Genomic DNA, 21,709 nt, shown 5'->3' on the forward strand with positions numbered 1-21,709 from the left:
GGATTTATTTATTTATTTGAAGTGCAGACTTAAAGAGAGGCAGAGAGGGAGCTCTTCCATCTGCTGATTCACTCCCCAAATGGTCACAATGGCCAGAGCTGGGCTGATCTGAAGCCAGGAGCCAGGAACTTTTTCCATGTCTCCCATGTGACTTGGGTCATCTTCTTCCGCTTTCTCAAGCCATAGGAGAGAGCTGAATGGAAAGTGGAGCAGCTGGGACTTGAACCAGCACGCATATGGGGTGCCGACACTGCGAGTGGTGGCTTTACCCGCTACACCACAGCACTGCCCCATAAATACATCTTTAAAAAAAAAAAAGGTTATTCAACAAAAGAATTTTATCAACGTTTTCAAAGTTTGTGGGTTTTTTTGTTTTTTGTTTTTTGTTTTTTAAAGAGCAAGCATTTCTTAAGCAACTGTGTAATGCTAGATATGTGGTAGTTACCAGGAATACCAGTGCCTTCACACTCTTTCTGGTTTTTTCCAAAGCCTAGTGAGGGTCTTCGAATGTTATTTGTGTTTTTTGTTTGTTTGTTTGTTTGTTTTTTTAGCTCCACAGATTAGAGGCACTTTGATCTCTTAATTGGGTGGCAGTGCCTTGCATTGATACGTCTGATCCCTGAGTACTCTTACATAAGCCTCTTATCTCTGTACACAGCATCTTCATCTTCTTCCTTTTTACCAAGGCATGGTGAAAATCAAGCCTGCATTCCAGAGCAAATATCAGTTCTCTGAGATTGTCATCATTTTTAGGGTTTAGTGTAAAAGCGGTATAAGCTTGCTACTTCCATCTCTTGCACTAAATGGTTGAATTTTTCCACTAGATGGCGCTCGTTCATTAGAAAGCTCCAAACAGAATCTGACTCTTCAGAAAAAAATTCCCAGTAACCTCATAGATATCAACACAAAAAGATGCTCAAATCCCTCAAATAGAATGACATAGAATTTGCATATAACCCACACATATTATATACCTTATATACCTTAAATCATCTCCAGGCTACTTTTGATATCTACTGCAATGTACATGATATATAAGTGATTGTTTGGCTATATTTCTTAGGAAGTAATGGCAAGGGGGAAAAGTCTGTCCATGTTCAGTGTAGGTGCATTTTGTTTTTATTTACTTTTTTTAATTTATTTGACAGGTAGAGTTATAGATAGTGAGATAGAGACAGAGAAAAAGCTCTTCCTTCCATTGGTTCACTCCCCAAATGGCTACCATGGCCGGCGCTGCACCGATCCGAAGCCGGGAGCCAGGTGCTTCCTCCTGGTCTCCCATGCGGGTGCAGGGCCCAAGCACTTGGGCCATCCTCCACTGCCTTCCTGGGCCACAGCAGAGAGCTGGACTGGAAGAGGAGCAACCGGGACTAGAACCCGGCGCCCAAATGGGATGCTGGTGCCACAGGTGGAGGACCAACCAAGTGAGCCACAGCGCTGGCCCCGCATTTTATTTTTAATATTTTTGAACCATGGTTGGTTAAATCTGTTGATGTGAAACTTTCAGATATGAAAGGCCAACTGGTCTGTAATCTCACAGAGCTTTAAGGAAAAAAGCTGTTAATGAAGTAAATCAGGACACTGTTGTATCATAAAGATTTAGTCATATATCTAACAATCAACCTAGGCATTTTAATAATGTACTTTTATTTTCTAGTACATTAGCTGCTAATGGGTATTAGCAAAAGCTTAAAGCTCACTCAGCTCTACATTCAGAGTTACAGTCTTCCTCTGTTAACCAGTTGAATTTCTGGACTGTGTATAACTTGTCACTGAAACAGACACAGTTAAACAGGAATTTTGGCCCCTCACTTCCTAGTTGTATAACTTTGTAGTTACATATTTTGGTAATCCATTTACTTTATTTACTTATATAATAAAGGTCATAATTCTGAGCCTTCTGAATCATTATAAAATAGACAACAATGTACTTCACATCCATGGTAGAAGCTGTGTGGATTATCTCTACATTTATAGGTATTATAACTATTGCTTATATTGCTTGTCCAAGACACTTAGTTCTCTAATATGTTAGCAGTATTTCAGTGCTAACTCTTAACAGTCATCTGATTCTCTTTTCTACTATTAAATTAAGCTAAACAACAGATAGAAGTTAAGGACATTTCCCTAACTAACCTTCTACAATGCCTGTCTCATGTTCCTTCTGCGAAATAAGGATTACTCTTGGAATGGCCCAGAGGTAGTAGGAAGACTAGCCATGTTTGTGAAAAAGATAGGCTGGGATGTTTTGGTGAATGACCTTGAGCAACAGAAAAATACTGCCTCTGGAGTCACTGCAGACTTCAGATGCCACTAGCAGATGGGTGGCCTGATGAACAATGCACCTGAACAGATCAGGCAAGTGACCTTTCCATGAAGTTGTGGAGAAGGGAGAGAAGCAACTATTTAGAATATAATGGTAAAAATTAGGTCTTAATTAGGAGAGTAGCAAAAGTATGAAAAGCAATAAGGAGATTTTATGACTAGGATAGGACTGAGTAGCTGCTTAGATACTGAGAGTAGTGTAAAGAACATTCTAAGTGTCTGATAGTAAGAATCAGAAAGAATGGTAGCTTGGCGTCTGATCTCAGTTTTGTACACACACAGAGGGCATGGCAGTTCTGGGCATAGAGTTTGAGGAGCCTGGAGGACAAGTGAGAGGTGATTAGAAATACACAGCTAGAACCAGGGCAGCGCAGAGTTTGATGCCATTTGAGAAACTTAAATGCAACAATTGCACTGCATAGTTAAAGGTGACAGTACCTAGCATAGGGGATTTATTGCTTGGAAAAGGGAAAAAATGGCTAAGCATTGGTCTTTGGCAGATGCTTTTACTTAAAATGTTTTTTTTTAATGGTTTTATTTAGGGAACAATGTGAAAGAGTGGTTAGGAAGTGAAGGCATGGCTGCCAGTGAAGAAAAGAAAGAAATGTCAAGGAATCAAGAGAGGATGCTGGATTTAACTCCTAAGATAAAACTAGCAATCTTAAAGATAGCATGCCCAGTGGAATGGGAGAGATTACACTCTAAGACTTGGATTCTTGAATGTTTATGTACTCATTTTATTTATTTGAAAGTGAATGAGGCCGCGGCTCAGTAGGCTAATCCTCCGCCTTGCGGCGCCAGCACACCCAGTTCTAGTCCCGGTCGGGGCACCGGATTCTGTCCCGGTTGCCCCTCTTCCAGGCCAGCTCTCTGCTGTGGCCAGGGAAGGCAGTGGAGGATGGCCCGAGTGCTTGGGCCCTGCACCCCATGGGAGACCAGGATAAGTACCTGGCTCCTGCCATCGGATCAGCGCGGTGCGCCAGCCACAGCACACTGGCCGTGGCGGCCATTGGAGGGTGAACCAACGGCAAAGGAAGACCTTTCTCTCTGTCTCTCTCTCTCTCACTGTCCACTCTGCCTGTCAAAAAAAAAAAAAAAAAAAGAGAAAAAAAAAGAAAGTGAATGACAGAGAGACAAAAAGAGACCTTGTGTTTCCCACTTCACTCTCCAAATGTCCACAAATGGCTTGGGGCCAGGACAGAATGAAGTCTAGAGACAGGAACTCCATTCAGGTGTCCCACATGGGTTGCAAGGGCTCAAATACTTGAGCCATCATCTGCAGCCTCCAAGGCACAGTAGCAGGAAGCTAGATCAGAAGTAGAGGCAGGACTGACAGCACCCTGATATGTGGGCATCTCATCTGGTGGCCTATCGTGTTGCACCACAACACTTACCCCTACAAGATTTATTATAATGAAGATACTGGGGGTAGACATTTGGCCCAGCAGTTAATTACCAGTTAGAACCTCCATATCCCATGGGGTTGGAGTCTCAGCTGTGCTTCTGATCCAGCCTCCTGCTAATGTGCGCCCTGGGAGGCAGCAGGTGATGGCTGAGCTGGTGGGGTCCCTGCTACCTACATAGGAGACCTGAATTGAGTTTCCAGCTCCCAGTTTTGGTCCAACTCAGCCTGGCCATTGCTGGCATTTTGAGAATGAACCAACAGATAAAATCTGTCTTTCTGACTCTGCCTTTCTCTTGCTCTCTTTCAAAAAAAAAAAAAAAAAAAAAAGATCCTGGGTTTTTGCCACAGACCCTATAATGTCCAAAATGAGGACTGGGGAATCTGTAAGTGAGGACTGGGGAAACTCCCAAGTGATTATTGAGTGTGCGAAAAGTTGAGAACCAAAGAAGTAGAGAAGAATGCCATAGTACACCACACTAAGCAGATGTTGGTTATTTCCAGTTATTTTCTTTAACCAGTGGAATACCTTCCAGAACCAGATGCCACTAGGCTCTGCCTCAGCATTACAGAGGAGTGTGGGAACCATGGTCCCAAAAAATTACATTAAGTGGTGTGACCCACTTAAAGTGTCATTTAGGCAAGCTCCATAACTATCTTCTTGAATTGAGAATTCAGGAAATTAACTGAGAATTGAGAGTTTGGTTCATGCTAAAAAAAAAAAAGCCTCATATATTTCTATTTTAATTTAAAGAACCAATATTTTGCTATAACTAAAAAAACACAAAAACAAAGCTCAACATAGTCTTCTTATCCAGGGAATTTGAGTTTTGAGAAGATTGTAAGTCATTGGTTTGGGAGCAGATGATGCATCTTATATTAGATCCAGAAAGCACCATGACACTCATAAGAAAGAAAAAAAGAAGCTTTGGTTTTTAAAGGAATAATCTAATTTTATCTTCTAAAATTGTGGAGAGTAATAATAAATTAAAAGGTAATAAATAATGACCCTAATATCATTATCTAAATATAATGACTCTCAAATTTTGGTGCATAGTCGTATAATCTCATCTGTGACAGTGATTCTGAAACTTTTTAGTCTTGGAACACCTTTATAAACTTAAAAGAGCATTAAGGATATCCAAAGAGCTTCTGTTTATTGGGTTATATCCATTGGTACTAATTGTATTAGAAATTAATGAATTATTATTTTTTTAATTTGAGAGGCAAAGAAACAGAGCATCTATCCTGTTTCACTCCTCAAATACCCACTACAGCTGGAGCTGGACTAGACCGAAGCCAGGATTCTGGAATTCAAGCCAGGTCTCCCACATGGCTGGCAGGCATCCAAGTAGTTGAGCTACCACCTGCTCCCTCCCAAGGTGTCCATCAGCAGGAAACTGGAGCCAAATGTGGAGCTAGGACTCTAACTCAGAAACTATAGTGTAGGATAAAGGCATCCCCACCATCATCTCATCCATAAAACCAAAGGCCTACCCTGTATTAGAAATTTTTTTATAGTCTTATTTTATTTCTTTGAAAGGCAGAGGAAGGGAGGGAACAATGGAGGGAGGGAGGGAAAAAGAGAGAAAAAAAAGAGAGCGATCCATCTGCCATCCACTTGTTCACTCCCCAGATAGCAGCAATGGGTGGGCATGGGCCAGATCAAAGCCAGGGATCAGGAGCTTCAGCTGGGTCTCCCACATGGGTGCAGGAGCCCAAGAATATGGACCATCATCTCCTGCTTTCCCAGGCACATTAACAGAGAGCTGGATGGGAAGTGGAGTAACTGGGACTCAAACAGGTGCCCATGTGAGACATCCAATACTAATACAGATATCCAAGCTGGTAATGGCCAGTGTTTGTTGAACAACAAAAAAAGGAACTATGAATATAACATGTGACAAATTTTAAGAAGTTTCCAACCGGTGATCAAGAAGCAAGCACAATGTTTATCGGTAAATTGTCATGGGCGATTTAGGGGTCATTCCAAGAACAAGTCTGCAAATATTTTTGCTTTACATACTAACATTGTTTCATGGAATGTGTTCCTCAATAGCATTATTTGTAGTTGCTAACATTTCACTGGATTCATGTACTCATTATGGAGTCCTATATGCTTAGATTGTAATTTTTTTTCTAGATTTTATACTAATACATAATGCTATAATATTTGTCTGTACTTCTCTTTCCTTTAGAAGTGAAACTTGCAGTAAGTATACAAAGTGTGTGTGTGTGTGTGTGTGTGTGTGTATTAAGTGGCCCTCCAGAAAATGTGTTGATTTTGGTGAATTTTTTATTTCTCTTAAATTTAAGATGAGCATTGGTGAATTTTGCACACTGACTTTTTCAAGCCTTTGTAAGTTTTTTCATCAGCATTAGACTGCATTGAGAATTAGGAATGAAGCTTGTGAGCAGATCATTTTCCCAATGATGAGGAGAAGAAATGGCTTTTAGGATTGTGGAGTCATTACCTTATTCTCCCACGTAGTAAAAGTAGGATATTGAAAACCCTTTTCAAAGGGATATTAGACTCTTCTGAAGAGAGATACAATAGGTGACAGTGTTATTTTCACATCCTCTTCAATACACAAGGCAGTAAAAGAGGAAGCATTAGCACCTGGAGAGGAAACTTTGCTGTCACAGAGTCCACATTAACCATCAGAGCTCAGGGGTGTGTTAGCACCTGGAGTTACAGATCTCAGCAGAGGAAAATTACGACTGTCTAGACATATGCACAAGTAATTGAAGAGTCATGACAGATAACACTTTGTGCCGTGTGTTTATGATACATTTAACAATATCTATTTAGTATAATAATCTGTATGTTTGTGCCCCCATCTAGTCCTCATATAGGGGAACACTCATGTCTGAAATATTAACAAAAAGAATTTGGTTGTATTTTAAATTGTAGTTTCACCAATTATATCATTGCAAAGAATATTCCATAATAACCATATTTAAAACTTTGGAAATTATGTCCTTATAGATTTTAGCAGTTTATCTTAATTATTACAAGAAATAATATCATGTTTATTGGAAGAAATTGTCATGGTTAGAAAGATTTATTTTTTGAGAAATACTTACATATTTTTAGGGAAATTGTTCTGCAGTCCTCAGATCAAATGGTTATAGCTGGCTAGCAGTTTTATAGGAAAAACTAATGTGTGTTTAAGATTGACATGGTCTGATTCTTAGAAGCCTTTGGAACTTGGTACCATCTTCATCTAGCGCCCTTCTCCTGGATGCAAGCAACACACTCATGTGCGTGTGTTCAGGTGCATACGTGCAGGGCTTTTTAAATGCAAAACTCGTCCTTCTCTGGGTGCTTCCACTATCTCAGTTCCACCTTAGCCTGGGAAGTTGTATTGTGTGGACTGATGGTCTTTCCCAGATGTGCTTTCCTAGCAACCTTGCTGGAGTTGTAGACTGAGACTCACATCAAGTGAAGCAGACTGGCCAGAACTTCTCTGTCAGAGTCTACATTAAATCTCCCTGTGTAAGAATCTTCCTGGGGGCCGGCATTGTAGGTCAGTGGTTTAAGCTGCTACCAGAAATGCCAATATCTCATATGGAGTGCCAGTTGAAGTCCTGACTGCTCTACTTCCGATCCAGCTCCCTGCTAATGCTCCTGGGAAAGCAGCACAAGATGGCCAAAGTAGTCAGGCACCTGCACCCATGTGGGAGACCTAGATGGAGTTCCAGGCTCGACTTTAGCCTGGCCCAGTTCTGGCCATTGTGGCCATTTAGGGAGTGAACCAGTGATGGAATCACTCAATCAATCTCTCTCTCTAACTCTGCTTTTCAAATAAATAAATCAATCTTTTTTTTTTTAAATAGAAGGAATGAATTACTTAAAAATCAAATGAATCTTTCTCTATAAAAGTCTTGCTGTGCAAGCTTTTGAATCCTTAAATAGTCTTTAGGATCCCAGATTAAATGACAATTCGTCTTTCTGGAAGTGCAGAGATCAGACCTAGGTTCTATTCCAGCAGAGAAATAAGATAGGATGGCACACTGATGTTTTGGAGAGCTGCAGGTGGCAGTTATTACAGTGCTGCTTTGCAGGCATAGTGCTAGTACCTCAGCAAGAGCAAACAAGGGATATTGAATCTTTAAATTGACTTATGTAGAAAAGGAGACTAGAACATGTTTCCTTTTTTCCCTCTCATTGAGTTAGTGAGTTTTGCTGAATTACTAAGGGTGGGGCATTGTAGTTTACATTGTAGTTGAGGGAGAAGATAAAAATATCAGCAATAACAACAAATACCAGATATAAACACCACATAGACTGGAAGTAGGATACAATCATTGCCTGGGCAGCTATTGTAGTATCCGTGGTCAGGAAGGGCCTGGCCTTTGGCAGAGGTCATGAACTTTCATGTGAACCTGGAATTACACAGCCACAGGAAAATCAACAGGACGTCATCTCAGGGAGAGAGCACAGCTAGCCTGGAGATGCCATTGAGTTTGGTGAGTTTGAGGAGAAAGAGGGCTGGTGTGACTGAATAGAGTGCATGAACAGAGGCAGACCCAAAAGAGGTAAGGGAGGCGTGTTATCAGGGAAGTCACATGATCTGATGGACAGTTTCACAACTGCCCTCGGGATGATCTGTGATGAATGGATTTTACGTGAACAAAAAGGAAACCTGGAGGTTGGTGGAAGCTATTTACGTCATGCAGGCCAGAAGGGACATTGGCTTGGACTCTGCTTGTGGAAGAGATAAGTGGATGAAGTCAGAGAAGTTGTAGGTCTTTCCAATGTCATTGAATGTTACAGATAAGGAATACCTGACCTGTGGCTTAATTAGCACCCATGGATGATGGCTTTCTTTGTGATGGTTCAAATGTGTTAAAATTCTGACTTTTTTTTTTAAGAGTATTTGGCTGCATTGAGTGTGGTCTTGACTTCACTTTTTAGGAGATGAGTATATGCTCAGATTTGCAAAGAACTCCCATCTGTCCCTGCCAAGTCTCTGGCAGTGCAGCTGTAGTTGATTGCCATTTGTCATGATCTTACCCCATATTTTATATATCATGCCCATTCAATTGACTTGCCATATTCTTTTTTTTTTTTTTTTGAAAATTTTTTTGAAAGAGTTACAGAGAGGCAGAGGCAGAGAGAGAGGGAGAAAGAGAAAGAGGTCTTCATCTGCTGTTCCCCTCCAGGTGGCCGCCATAGCCAGAGCAGTGCCGATCTGGAGGCAGGAGCTTCTTCCAGGTCTCCCATGTAGGTACAGGGGCCCAAGGACTTGGGCCATCGTCCACTGCTTTCCCAGGCCACAGCAGAGAGCTGGATTGGAAGTGCAACAGCTGGGACTTGAACCGGCACCCATATGGGATGCCAGCACTGCAGGCAAAGGCTTTAACCCAATGTGCCACAGCACTGGCCCCTTGCCATATTCCACAGACCTTTTAATTTTTGATTGTCACCTCATGTAACATAAAAATGAAAGTGGTTTTAAAAAAAAGCTTTAGGGTTCCCAGTAATCTTGGTTTTTATGCAGCTGTAAAAACAGCCTATTTATTTAACCTAAATAGACCCATAACTGAGAAAGAAATTGAAACAGTAATAAAGGCCCTCTCAACAAAGAAAAGTCCAAGACCAGATGGATTCACTGCTGAATTCTACCAGACATTTAAAGAAGAACTAATTCCACTTCTTCTCAAACTATTCAGAACAATCAAAAAAGATGGAATCCTCCCAAATTCTTTCTATGAAGCCAGCATCACCTTAATCCCTAAGCCAGAGAAAGATGCAGCATTGAAAGAAAATCACAGACCAATATCCCTGATGAACATAGATGCAAAAATCCTCAATAAAATTCTCGCCAATAGAATACAACAACACATCAGAAAAATCATCCACCCAGACCGAGTGGGATTTATCCCTAGTATGCAGGGATGGTTTAATGTGTGCAAATCAATCAATGTGATACACCACATTAACAAACTGAAGAAGAAAAACCATATGATTATCTCAATAGATGCAGAGAAAGCATTTGATAAAATGCAACACCCTTTCATGATGAATACTCTAAGGAAACTGGGTATGGAAGGAACATTCCTTAATACAGTCAAAGCAATTTATGAAAAAACCATGGCCAGCATCCTATTGAATGGGGAAAAGTTGGAAGCATTTCCACTGAGATCTGGTACCAGACAGGGATGCCCACTCTCACCACTGCTATTCAACATAGTTCTGGAAGTTTGAGCCAGAGCCATCAAGCAAGAAATAGAAATTAAAGGGATACAACTTGGGTAGGAAGAAGTCAAACTATCCCTCTTTGCGGACGATATGATTCTTTATTTAGAGGATCCAAAGAACTCTACTAAGAGACTATTGGAACTCATAGAAGAGTTTGGAAAAGTAGCAGGATATAAAATCAATGCACAAAAATCAACAGCCTTTGTATACACAGACAATGCCATGGCTGAGGAAGAACTTCTAAGATCAATCCCATTCACAATAGCTACAAAAACAATCAAATACCTTGGAATAAACTTAACCAAGGACGTTAAAGATCTCTATGATGAGAATTAGAAAATCTTAAAGAAAGAAATAGAAGAGGATACCAAAAGATGGAAAAATCTTCCATGCTCATGGACTGGAAGAATCAACATAATCAAAATGTCCATTCTCCCAAAAGCAATGTAAAAATTCAGTGCGATACCAATCAAGATACCAAAGACATTCTTCTCAGATCTAGAAAAAATGATGCTGAAATTCCTGTGGAGACACAGGAGACCTCGAATAACTAAGCAATTTTGTACAACATAAACAAAGCTGGAGGCATCACAATACCAGATTTCAGGACATACTACAGGGCAGTTGTAATCAAAACAGCATGGTACTGGTACAGAAACAGATGGATAGACCAATGGAACAGAATTGAAACACCAGAAATCAAACATCTGCAGCCAACTTATATTTGATCAAGGTTACAAAACCAATCCCTGGAGCAAGGACAGTCTATTCAACAAATGGTGCTGGGAAAACTGGATTTCCACGTGCAGAAGCATGAAGCAAGACCCCTACCTTACACCTTACACAAAAATCCACTCAATGTGGATTAAAGACCTAAATCTACGACCCGACACCATCAAATTATTAGAGAACATTGGGGAAACCTTGCAAGATATTGGCACAGGCAAAGAGTTTCTGGAAAAGACCTGGGAGGCACAGGCAGTCAAAGCCAAAATTAACTATTGGGATTGCATCAAATTGAGAAGTTTCTGTACTGCAAAAGAAAGTCAGGAAAGTGAAGAGACAACCGACAGAATGGGAAAAAATATTTGCAAACTATGCAACAGATAAAGGGTTAATAACCAGCATCTACAAAGAGATCAAGAAACTCCACAACATCAAAACAAACAACCCACTTAAGAGATGGGCCAAGGACCTCAAGAGACATTTTTCAAAAAAGGAAATCCAAATGGCCAACAGACACATGAAAAAATGTTCAAGATCACTAGCAATCAGGGAAATGCAAGTCAAAACAACAATGAGGTTTCATCTCACTCCAGTTAGAATGGCTCACATACAGAAATCTACCAACAATAGATGCTGGCAAGGATGTGGGGAAAAAGGGACACTAACCCACTGTTGGTGGGAATGCAAATTGGTTAAGCCACTATGGAAGTCAGTCTGGAGATTCCTCAGAAACCTGAATATAACCCTACCATTCAACCCAGCCATCCCACTCCTTGGAATTTACCCAAAGGAAATTAAATTGGCAAACAAACAAGCTGTCTGCACATTAATGTTTATTGCAGCTCAATTCAAAATAGCTACAACCTGGAACCAACCCAAATGCCCATCAACAGTAGACTGGATAAAGAAATTATGGGACATGTACTCTATAGAATACTTTACAGCAGTAAAAAACAATGAAATCCGGTCATTTGCAACAATATGGAGGAATCTGGAAAACATTATGCTGAGTGAAATAAGCCAGTCCCAGAGGGACAAATATCATATTTTCTCCCTGATCGGTGACAACTAACTGAGCACCAAAAAGGAAACCTGTTAAAGTGAAATGAACACTATGAGAAACGGTGACTTGATCAGCATAGCCCTGACTGTTAATGAACAACTTAATACATTATCCTTCTTAGTATTTTTTTTGTTTGTTCTACTTAATACTATTAGTTGAATTCTGTAATTAATACACAGTTATTATTAAGTGTTGAAACTTAACTGAAAAGTGATCGCTGTTAAATATAAGAGTGGGAATAAGAGAGGGAAGAGATGTACAATTTGGGACATGCTCAAGCTGACTTGCCCCAAACAGTAGAGTTAGAAACATACCAGGGGATTCCAATTCAATCCCATCAAGGTGGCATGTACCAATGCCATCTCACTAGTCCCAGTGATCAATTTCTGTTCACAATTGATCATAATGATAGGACTAAGAACCAAAGGGATCACATAAACAAGACTAGTGTCTGAAAATACTAACCAATAGAATAAAAAAGGGAGAGAACGATCCAACATGGGAAGCAAGATACTCAGCAGACTCATAGAATGGCGGATGTCCTAAACAGCACTCTGGCCTCAGAATCAGCCCTAAAGGCATTCGGATCCAGCTGAAAAGCCCATGAGAGTATTTCAGGCATGGAAAGCCAAGACATTCTGTCAAAAAAAAAAAAAATGACCTAAATGAAAGATCTCTGTGAGATCACGGTGGAAAGAACAAGTCATCAAAGAAGGAGGTACCTTTCTCTGAAGGGAGGAGAGAACTTCCACTTTGACTTCGACCCTGTCTAAATAAGGTAAGAGTCGGTGAACTCAAAAGGCTTCAATAGCCTTGGAAACTCATGACAAGAGCCTAGGGTGATTACTGATGCAATAAACACAGAGTGTCAATTGGTAAAGTCAACAACAGGAATCACTGTGCACTTACTCCTCATGTAGGATCTCTGTCCTTAATGTGCTGTACATTGTATTTTAATGCTATAACTAGTACTCAAACTGTATTTTTCACTTTGTGTTTCAATGTGGGTGCAAACTGTTGAAATCTTTACTTAATATATGCTAAACTGATCTTCTGTATATAAAGAGAATTGAAAATGAATCTTGATGTAAATGGAAGGGGAGAGAGAGCGGGAAAGGGGAGGGTTGCGGGTGGGAGGGAAGTTATGGGGGGGATGCCATTGTAATCCATAAGCTGTACTTTAGAAATTTATATTCATTAAATAAAAGTTAAAAAAAAAACAGCCTATTTAGCAGCTCACTAACAATGAAATAATAGTAGTCTTTTAAAAAATGTGTTCATTTACTTAATACATTATCCCTCTTAGTAGTTTTTTTGTCTGTTCTACTTAATATGACTGGTTTAATTCTGTAATTAATACACAGTTATTCTTAAGTGTTGAAATTTAACTGAAATGTGATCCCTGTTAAACATAAGAGTAGGAATAAGAGAGGGAAGAGATGTATAATTTGGGACATGCTCAAGCTGACTTGCCCCAAATGGTAGAGTTAGAAACATACCAGGGTACTCCAATTTAATCCCATCAAGGTGGCATGTACCAATGCCATCTCACTAGTCCAAGTGATCAATTTCAGTTCACAATTGATCATAATGAAAGGACTAAGAGTCAAAGGGAGCACATAAGCAAGTCTAGTACTGCTAACACTAACCGATAGAATAAATAAAGGGGAGAGTGATCCAACATGGGAAGTGAGATACTCAGCAGACTCATAGAATGGCAGATGTCCTAAATAGCACTCTGGCCTCAGAATCAGCCCTAAAGGCATTCCGATCTGGCTGAAAAGCCCATGAGAGTATTTCAGGCATGGAAAGCCAAGACACTCTGGCAAAAGATCTCTGTGAGTGAGATCCCAGTGGAAAGAACAGGTCTTCAAAGAAGGAGGTACCTTTCTCTGAAGGGAGGAGAGAACCTCCACTTTGACTATGACCTTGTCTAAACAAGATAAGAATCGGAGAACTCAGAGGGCTTCCATAGCCTTGGAAACTCATGACTGGAGCATAGGGAGACTACTGATGCCATAGACAGGAGTGTCAATTGGTGAAGTCAACAACAGGAGTCACTGTGCACTTACTCCTCATGTAGGATCTCTGTCCTTAATGTGCTGTGCATTGAGATTTAATGCTATAACGAGTACTCAAACAATATATTTCACTTTGTGTTTCTATGGGGGTGCAAACTGTTGAAATCTTTACTTAATGCATACTGATCCTCTGTAAAAAAAAAAAAAAAAAGAAAAGAAAAGAACAGAAACTATCAACTCCCAACTTGACTCTCACTGGGATTAAACATGACAATAGGTCTGATCTGATTTCATCATCATTAAAAAAAATCATCTATTATTTTTCACTTTATGTTTCTGTGTGGGAGCGAACTGTTGAAATCCTTACTTAATGTATACTAAGCTGATCTTCTGTATATTAAGATAATCGAAAATGAATCTTGATGTGAATGGAAGGGGAGAGGGAGTGGGAAAGGGGAGGGTTGTGGGTAGGAGGGACGGTATGGGGGGGAAGCCATTGTAATCCATTATTCGTACTTTGGAAACTTATATTCATTAAATAAAAAAAATAAATAAAAAATGCTCCCAGTTAAAAAAAAAATGTGTTCATTTATTTGAAACACAGAGTGACAGAGAGAAGGTAAAGGTACAGATCTTTCATCCTCTGCTTCACTCCCCAAAGGGCTACAATGACTAGGACTGGGCCATGTCCAGGCCAAGGAGCCAGGAACTCCATCCATGTCTCCCACATGGGTGGCAGAGGCCCAAGCACTTGGGCCATCCTCTGCTGCTTTCCTAGGCAGCTGGATTGGAAGCAGAGCAAGAGAGACTTGGACCAGCACTCCAATATGTGATGCCAGCGTCTCAAACGGCAGCTTAACCCATTATGCCACTATGCCGGCCCAGAGCAGCCTTTATAACTGATCTGAGCTGTGTCATAAGCCAGGTGCTCAGCCATGGAGGACACTGCCTTAGAAACAGAAAAAGGGCTTTTGGTGTGGTGGTAACTTTTGATTTCTTGATTGTGTGCAGTTTGTGGAAAATGCACTGATAGACCTCTCCATGTGTGGTTTCTCTGTGGGTATTACATTCCAGTTACACCTAAAAATTAATAGAATTCTTGAAGACAAATTTTAACTGTATAGATAGATACACTTGGTTGATTGTCGTGGTTTTGACAAATCATCTTACCCTTTCAGCCAAGCCAAAGCCATGTACTCCTGCAAAGCTGAGCACAGCCATGAGCTCTCCTTCCCCCAAGGGGCGATATTTTCTAACGGTAAGTCTGTCTATTTCGAGAACTTGCGTTTGTCTTCGTGAAGGAATGCTATAGTGGTAAAGAACTGAAAGTGGCGGCCGTGAGGCCCGAACTCAATGCTAGACCCTGCCCCTTATAACCTGCATTAGTGAACGTGTATGACCCCTCTGGACTCAGCGCATTCACTCCTCTGTGGATGCACACGTTTGTGTGCATATGTGTACACCGGCACCTACTTGCATGTGTGAGAAAGAGATTGCTTTATTGATTATGTGGGCGCAAAAGCCATTCCAACTTTAAAGGGTTGTGATTTTTTGTTCTGAAAATTTGCACATACATTCAAGGTTCATATTGATAAATAACGACTTGGTCTTGCCATTTTTCCATAAATATTCCTATTGTTTGCTTCGGATTTCCTTTCTACTTTTGCTAGATTTTTCTGCCTTCACATCATTTTATAATGACATACTGGGATATCTTGTGATACGATTATTGTTTTTTTTTTAAGATATTTACTTGTTTATTTATTTGAAAGTCAGAGTTACACAGAGAGAGAAGGAGAGGCAGAGAGAGAAAGAAAGAGAGAGGTCTTCCATCTGCTGGTTCACTCCCCAGTTGGCTGCAACGGCCAGAGCTGTGCCGATCCAAAGCCAGGAGCTTTTTTTGGGGGGGTTTTCCACATGGGTGCCAGGGCCCAAGGACTTGAGCTATCTCCTACTGCTTTCCCAGGCCATAGTGGGGAGCTGGATCATAAGTGGAGTGGCCAGGACTTGAACCTGTGCCCATAGGGTTGCCAGCACTGCAGGCGGAGGCTTTACCTGCCATGCCACAGTGCGCCAGCCCGAAGATTGTTGTTTTTAGCCCTTGTTTATACTCCTTTGGAACTGTGGTCTTCCTATTTTTTACTTGTTCAATATTAAGATTAGTGGTGAATGAAGCCTGTGATTACAAAGGGAATTGAAATTATGTCTTTGTAAAAATTAAAAAAAGAAAGGAGGTATGGATTGAAGGAAGGGCAGTGAGAAGGAGGGAAATATGGTTGTCTTCTTGGAACTATACCTATGAAATACGTGAGATCTGTTCTGTTTATATTAATAAAAATTTTTTTTAAATTACCTTCTCTTCCACAGTAAAATGATAAAGATACTTTTTAAAATGGCAGCTTAGTTAAGAGAAGGCTAATTATAGTATTTAATGTCAAAACAGGAACACCCCTGGGATGGGGGAAAACAGATACTTCTAGAATTGCTACTCTGGAGACTAGAACTAGAGATCAGAGGATGGATGGGAAGGAAAACCTTAACTTTCGACTTTCCTAGATGGTTTGAAATTTTTTGGATGTGTACATGTTATTTTTTTCCCTTTTTAAATAAAACTGCTTTATTGAGACAAAAATCTGTACTGATGCAATCTGAATTGGATTTTTAACTCATTTGTTTATGTAACTATTGGAATCTAGTGGTGATTGAGTGATATTTATTTCTCTATTTATTTTGCCAGTGTACCCATCAGTGGAACCCGGATGGTTAAAGGCAACTTATGAAGGCAAAACAGGACTAGTCCCAGAAAATTATGTTGTCTTCCTCTAATGCTGTTTAGTGGATGGCAGTATCTTCATGGTATCCATGGTGACAAATAAGAAGTGCGATGATTTTATCTGACACAGATATGGGGATCAGCCCACTCAATGAAAACAGTCCATTTCTATCAAGTTCTTCACCTGCAGACTATGTAGCTCCATATTAATGGAAAAAGAAAATAAGAAAGTATAAACTATTTACCATTCTTTCTTGGCTGGTTTCTTATTTTAAAAATATTACTTTAAAAAAAACGGTAAGTCACTCTCTACAATGTCTCTTCCATAGTAACTGTGGAATCTCAAATACCATGTTAAAATATTATATCCCCAAAATTTGAAAACCAGAAACCTGCTATATGGATTTTGAGATGCGTCTTTTACTGTCGGGCATTCTCTGAGCAACCTTGAACTCATTACTTAAAAATGTAATTTAAATTGTTCATTTTATTATTTTTTTCTTAAAAATATACTGCTTTTATATGTGATTGTTTTGCTGGTCCTAAACATTTCAAGGAAATAAGTCTTCGTTCTAACATAATTTTATTTTGTTTCCTAAATAGATGATAATATTCAGAAGCAATAATGTATATGATGTCTGTAAAGAAAGCCAACTTAAGTCATACACTGATTCCACTGTAAACAGTCCATCCAGCATTGCAGATAGCTTCCATGGGTGTAGAGGAGGGATCAGCAAACTGTTTCTGTTAAAGACTATTAGTAGAAGGGTTTGTGGTGGGCTCGATTTGGCTTGTGGGTCATAGTTTGCTGACCCTTAGTTTAGAGAATGTGTGAAATTGTTCTTTATAACTTTGGGATTTTATAAAATTTTACTGCATTAACATATAAATACTGATAAGTCATACACATATACTCTCTGCTAGTAGCAGAATAGTGGCATCACAAAAGTATAGCTATAATAATGGATAAACTGTAAAAGCACAGTACAAAGGCATACTACTTAAATTCCACTTGTAACACTCTAAAGTGTCAAAATATTGTAATGGTACCCAGCATTGGCTTTGGGGACACTGTTTTACAAATGATAAAGATGTTTGATGATACTAGTAGGGAAGCTATGCCTCAAAGTCTATGTTTAGTTGAAACAGAAAATAAACAAAAAGACACAGGACTCTTCAATCATATTGAGTCACAAAATTTGAAATTGTGTCATCATCTTTAACAGTAATAAAATCTGTATGTGATTTTCTTTTATGCCAATAAGTGTAACATCCTTTATTAGGATTTTTTTCTGGATTTATAGAGAACAAAAATTTATGTTTACTACCCATCAACATTTGGTCATGCAGCAATTGTTTCTATAATTTCTATTTCAACAATTCTAATATATTATTTCTATAAATATCTATATGTGGCAAAAAAAAAAAAGAAACAAAAAAGAAACTTTCTTAGGATTCCAAAAAGTGGTTATTTACCATGTGGCTGCCTACTCGGCCTTGATATCTTACTTGATATTTCAGACTTTCCCCTATATAGACACTCAGGTATTAACTTTTTAAATCTCTTTTTTACATGATATTGTAATCTGTAGCCTCAATCTCTTTCATGTTCAATTAATACTACTAGAACTAATAGGCTAAACACATACACATACAAACCATGTCTCAGTATTTATGCTTTTAAAAAGAAAAGTAATAAAAATAGCCAGAATTAGGATTAACCAGTGAAGAGCATAGTAGTGAACAGAGTCACAGCCGGGAAAATGTATCAGTGAATCAAAATAATGAAAAACATTCTAACAGCATAAAAATTGGTGATGTAGTGGAAAGATCTGATGAAAGTGTATCTTGTTCTTTTCCCTCTTGCTGTTGACTCTGTTCACTATAATAAGGTGCCGGAGCTTCTTGGCCAAAGTCCTTGGTGGCCATTAGTAGTATTGACAGCATTGCCAGTCTAATTACCTTCTGCGGGAACAGAAGGTAGCCTTTCCAGTGTACCAGCCCTTAGTGGCTAGGGCACCCACGTTTTAAGCACTCTTGCCATTACCTGGCATTCTGCTGGATTAGAACCTCTCCAGGCAAATTGGCTTTCTTTCAAAGACCAACTTGACTCCAAAGAGAGATTCAGAATCCTACTTCACTTGCTGCTGCATAAAGAAATCTCAGCCTTCATTTTACTTTAACACAGACCAGAGTGTCCCTATTAGCTAGTAACACTGATGCTCAATGAGAAACAAAAGCCGTTGCTTCTAGAACATGGCTGTGTCATCCAGCTCTCCTTCTAATGATGATACTTGCTTTGTGGCAGTCCCTACAGTGATCCCTTTCCTGAAGCAAGCAACAAATGTGTTGGTTCAAGTTATGCATTTGTTTGAAGTTTTCATCTTGCAGATTTGTGAGGAGGGTTCTTTTTCTTCATATGGATTACGTATGTAAGCAAGACCTGGCTACATACTGGAGACAGGCTATAGCTGCTTGTCTTTTGTTGTTAAGTTTCCTACAGATAAGGTATTTTGAGCATGGAAAAAATCATGGAAATTAAACACCTGGAGTATTAATTATACAGGAAAACAAAGCTACTCATTGGAATAGGACCACTTTCAGAATTGTAATAGTATTGTAATAACAGAATTTGAGCTTTTCAGAGACAATGTGAAGATATGTTAGAATTGCCAAATCCATTACGTTGGAGCATGCAACAAGTGTACCCTGATCACAGTTTAGGATATAATCAGTGTGAGGATGACATTGAGAGGCCTAATCAAGGATCTCGCGTGTTACATGACAACATCCCTGAGAATAAACTTTTATGAGTTTCACAGATGACTTTTTTATTGTTCCATAACACCACCAAAATTATAAAAGCTTTTCAGTCAACTGACGGATTTTTCTGTTGTGTTCTGTGTTCATGTCTGAAAAGTAATGTTCCTCTAAACGTCTATGAAGTATGGAGAAGTGCTGTTTCTCCTTGTTTGATGTGAATGGTTTCGCTTGTTTGTTGCATTGGTTCTCTGTGCTTTGTAATGTACAGGAGCATAACAAGGCTTCTCAACACTGGCTCCTTTGCTGACTCTTTCAGGAATGGTGGGGAAAAAATGTACTTAACAATCCTTCAGTTCCAAACTATCCCAGTTCCCAAATAGGAAAAAATAAAGAGATGCAACAACTTTCATTTTATTCTTATTCCATGGTAACGAGCCTTATATGTTATGATTTGCCTTTTAAAGATCCACCATGTTGTGAAGAAAACAAATCTTTTACCAAACTCCTACAAAGGTGGCGCCACCTCCTTACTGGTAGTTTTATTCCTCAGGTCAGTCTGCATCAAAAAGGATATCATTCACCTGGAGGTACTTGAGAGTCCCTCACAGCCTTGCCTTAAACAACTTCAATTTGTAGAACAAGTTGAAAAATCCTTTGTCTAAAATTCTGGGGACCAGAAGTATGTGGATTTCAGATTTGGGAAATTTTTTAAATACATGAGTTCTCTTAGGAATGGAACGCAAGTCACATACTCCTGATACACAAAGCCTGAGGGTAATTTTATACAATGGGTTTAATAGTTTTTCTAGAATTTTCCATGATGCTGTCATGTTGATGCTCAAAAATATTTTAAGATTTCAGGTTTTTAGATTACGGATACTAACATGTAATACCCTCAGTTATGTATGAAGGATGTTTTAATTAGCATTTAGAGCCCCAATCTGATTCAGACTTCCCTGACTCAAATCAGAGGAAGACAATTTGGGAAGAGATTTTTATCTTTGGTTTTAAAATACCTAGGTAAACTGTAAATGTTACTATGACCTCACATCAATGAGCAGACACCTAATCATATCTCCTGATAGAGAAAAAGGCAGAAGCTTGCCTATTGTCTAGAAGTTCTTTTCCTCTTGACTAAAGGTCTCCCCCTTAGGTAGAAATTGTTATTTAATTTTGCCTCCTACACAATATCAGAACACTTAAAAATTAAGTTAGTTTTTCTGAACTGTCTAGATTTTGCCTGTCTCCTACCACTCACGAATTTAATATCAGGTATTTATCACTAGTCTCAATTTCCTGAACACATTAAGTGTATCCATCCATTGCAACCATAATGTGCAGGTTCTGCCAGCAGTAGCCCTGGGAGAACTCAGGCTTATGAATGAAGTGAACTTTTACAGGATTAGATCAATGGCAAAGATTTTGCATTTTTTGTAGTCTAGTTACTATTTTAAATAACCTCGCGTGAGAATGATGACAGCACCTACAATAAGCCACTGGCAGAAAAAATGATCTTCATGTCTTAACAACCAGTGCTTAGAAACTGAACATGGGTTTGGGAATTTGGCAGGTCATCACTTCTGTCACTCGGAGAGGACAAGTTCCAGTGAGCTGAACACTGACTGTGTAGGGAGAAGAGTCTATATGAAAAGTTTCACAAGGCGGGGACCATTTTGAATTATTACAAACATAAATTTTCTCTACTATTCAAGATGCTCAAGTCCCTATTTGAAGCACCTAAATATTGGAGGGGAATGAGGTTGAATATGCTAAGACCACATCAATGAGATAACCACCTTCTCCCCTTTGTACCACCTGTTATTTCTTGCTGCCTATGGTATTTCTGCTTCCATGGCTAAGAAGAGCTCAATGCCACCTTGAATCACTTTTACATTAAAAGTGTATGTTGTTCTATCTCTGACAGCAGACGAGGTTTTTGTCTGCCAAAATATACTCAGCCACCTCCTTTTTGCAGAGAATGATACCCACTAGAACTAAGCTAAGAACACTGGCGTCACATGATTGATGCTTAAAATCCAAGGGATCGCCACATGGTCAAAGCTGGGATTTCAAGAACTCTGAGCCAAAACGTTTACAAATAGGGAACTGGATGGGAAAGATGTCTGAGTTTTAAATTCAGAATGCTATTTATATACTGGTAAATTTTAAGATACTATAGTTTCTATAAAAGTTGGATACTTAGATATACTGCAATACTAGAAACTTCTTTGCAGCCACTAACATGACAAATTAAGTATGATAAATATGAAAATGATTGTCAGTAAATTATCATATTGAATTTTTTGTTTATTTTGTAGTGTTTCTGTATTTGCACTTTTTGTATATATATATATATTCACACACATGCATATGTAAATAATCTCATGTTATTCCTTATCTGAATTGCCACAATAATGTATGTTTGCAC

The 21,709-nt window shown here is 39.2% G+C and overlaps 1 protein-coding gene across 4 annotated transcripts in view; it reads left to right on the top strand.

Moving 5' to 3' along the window:
- ARHGAP42 (Rho GTPase activating protein 42) overlaps positions 1–19,701 on the top strand; it is a 307,262-nt gene extending 287,561 nt beyond the window's left edge. For all 4 annotated transcript variants that reach the window (XM_002708607.6, XM_051820336.3, XM_017343749.4 and 1 more), the window contains 2 exons: positions 14,924–15,003; positions 16,483–19,701. In XM_002708607.6, coding sequence (XP_002708653.1) covers positions 14,924–15,003; positions 16,483–16,571 — 169 coding nt within the window. In that variant the 3' untranslated portion in view covers positions 16,572–19,701. The remainder of the gene's footprint in view (positions 1–14,923; positions 15,004–16,482) is intronic.
- The last annotated feature ends 2,008 nt before the right edge of the window (positions 19,702–21,709 follow it).

The sequence above is a fragment of the Oryctolagus cuniculus genome, chromosome 1 (assembly GCF_051225735.1).
Source record: "Oryctolagus cuniculus isolate XC-2025 breed Fujian yellow rabbit chromosome 1, ASM5122573v1, whole genome shotgun sequence".
Taxonomy (NCBI): Eukaryota; Metazoa; Chordata; class Mammalia; order Lagomorpha; family Leporidae; genus Oryctolagus; species Oryctolagus cuniculus.